General features: G+C 45.0%; 2 protein-coding genes across 2 annotated transcripts in view; both read left to right on the top strand.

Moving 5' to 3' along the window:
- LOC104727125 (flotillin-like protein 3) overlaps positions 1 to 676 on the top strand; it is a 2,153-nt gene extending 1,477 nt beyond the window's left edge. The window contains exons 3-4 of the mRNA XM_010446141.2: positions 16 to 378; positions 475 to 676. Coding sequence (XP_010444443.1) covers positions 16 to 378; positions 475 to 660 — 549 coding nt within the window. The 3' untranslated portion in view covers positions 661 to 676. The remainder of the gene's footprint in view (positions 1 to 15; positions 379 to 474) is intronic.
- LOC104727126 (flotillin-like protein 3) overlaps positions 663 to 746 on the top strand; it is a 4,350-nt gene continuing 4,266 nt past the window's right edge. The window contains exon 1 of the mRNA XM_010446142.2: positions 663 to 739. Within this exon, the coding sequence (XP_010444444.1) occupies positions 687 to 739 (53 nt within the window). The 5' untranslated portion in view covers positions 663 to 686. The remainder of the gene's footprint in view (positions 740 to 746) is intronic.

The raw sequence follows: 746 nt of genomic DNA, 5'->3' as shown, positions 1-746 counted from the left end.
AAGATGAAGGGAGAGGTTGGTGCCAAAGAAAGGACTGGACTCACTATCCAGAATGCAGCCAAGATTGACGCTGAGTCAAAGATCATCTCTACTCAGAGGCTTGGAGAAGGAACAAAAGAGGAGATCAAGGTGAAGACTGAGGTCAAAGTGTTTCAGAATGAGAAAGAGGCTCTTGTTGCTAAGGCTGATGCAGCATTGGCGATTCAGAAGGCTGCTCTGTCCCAAAACTCTCGTGTGGCTGAGGTTGAAGCAACCAAGGCTGTTGCTTTAAGGGAGGCTGAGCTTCAGACTAAAGTTGAGAAAATGAATGCATTGACTCGGACAGAGAAGCTTAAAGCTGAGTTCCTCAGTAAAGCCAGCGTTGAGTATGAGACTAAGGTAATGCACATCTCAGTTTTTTAGGATCTCTGCTTGATATCTCTCTTTCTCACTATTTTGGAACATGACATGACATTGTTGCTTATTTCAAACAAGTGCAAGAAGCGAACTGGGAGTTATACAATAAGCAAAAGCAAGCAGAAGCTGTTCTTTACGAGAAGCAGAAGCAAGCGGAAGCAACGAAAGCTGCAGCTGATGCTGCCTTCTACTCGAAACAGAAAGATGCAGAGGGACTTGTCGCCATGGCCGATGCTCAGGGGACTTATCTCAAGACCCTCCTAGGCGCAGTTAACAATGATTACTCAGCCATGAGAGACTTCTTGATGATCAACAATGGCATTTATCAGGAAATCGCCAAAACCAATGCT

The sequence above is a fragment of the Camelina sativa genome, chromosome 11 (assembly GCF_000633955.1).
Source record: "Camelina sativa cultivar DH55 chromosome 11, Cs, whole genome shotgun sequence".
Classification (NCBI taxonomy): Eukaryota; Viridiplantae; Streptophyta; class Magnoliopsida; order Brassicales; family Brassicaceae; genus Camelina; species Camelina sativa.
Note: the sequence above shows the minus strand (reverse complement) of the source record. Positions and strands in the feature narration are given on the sequence as shown.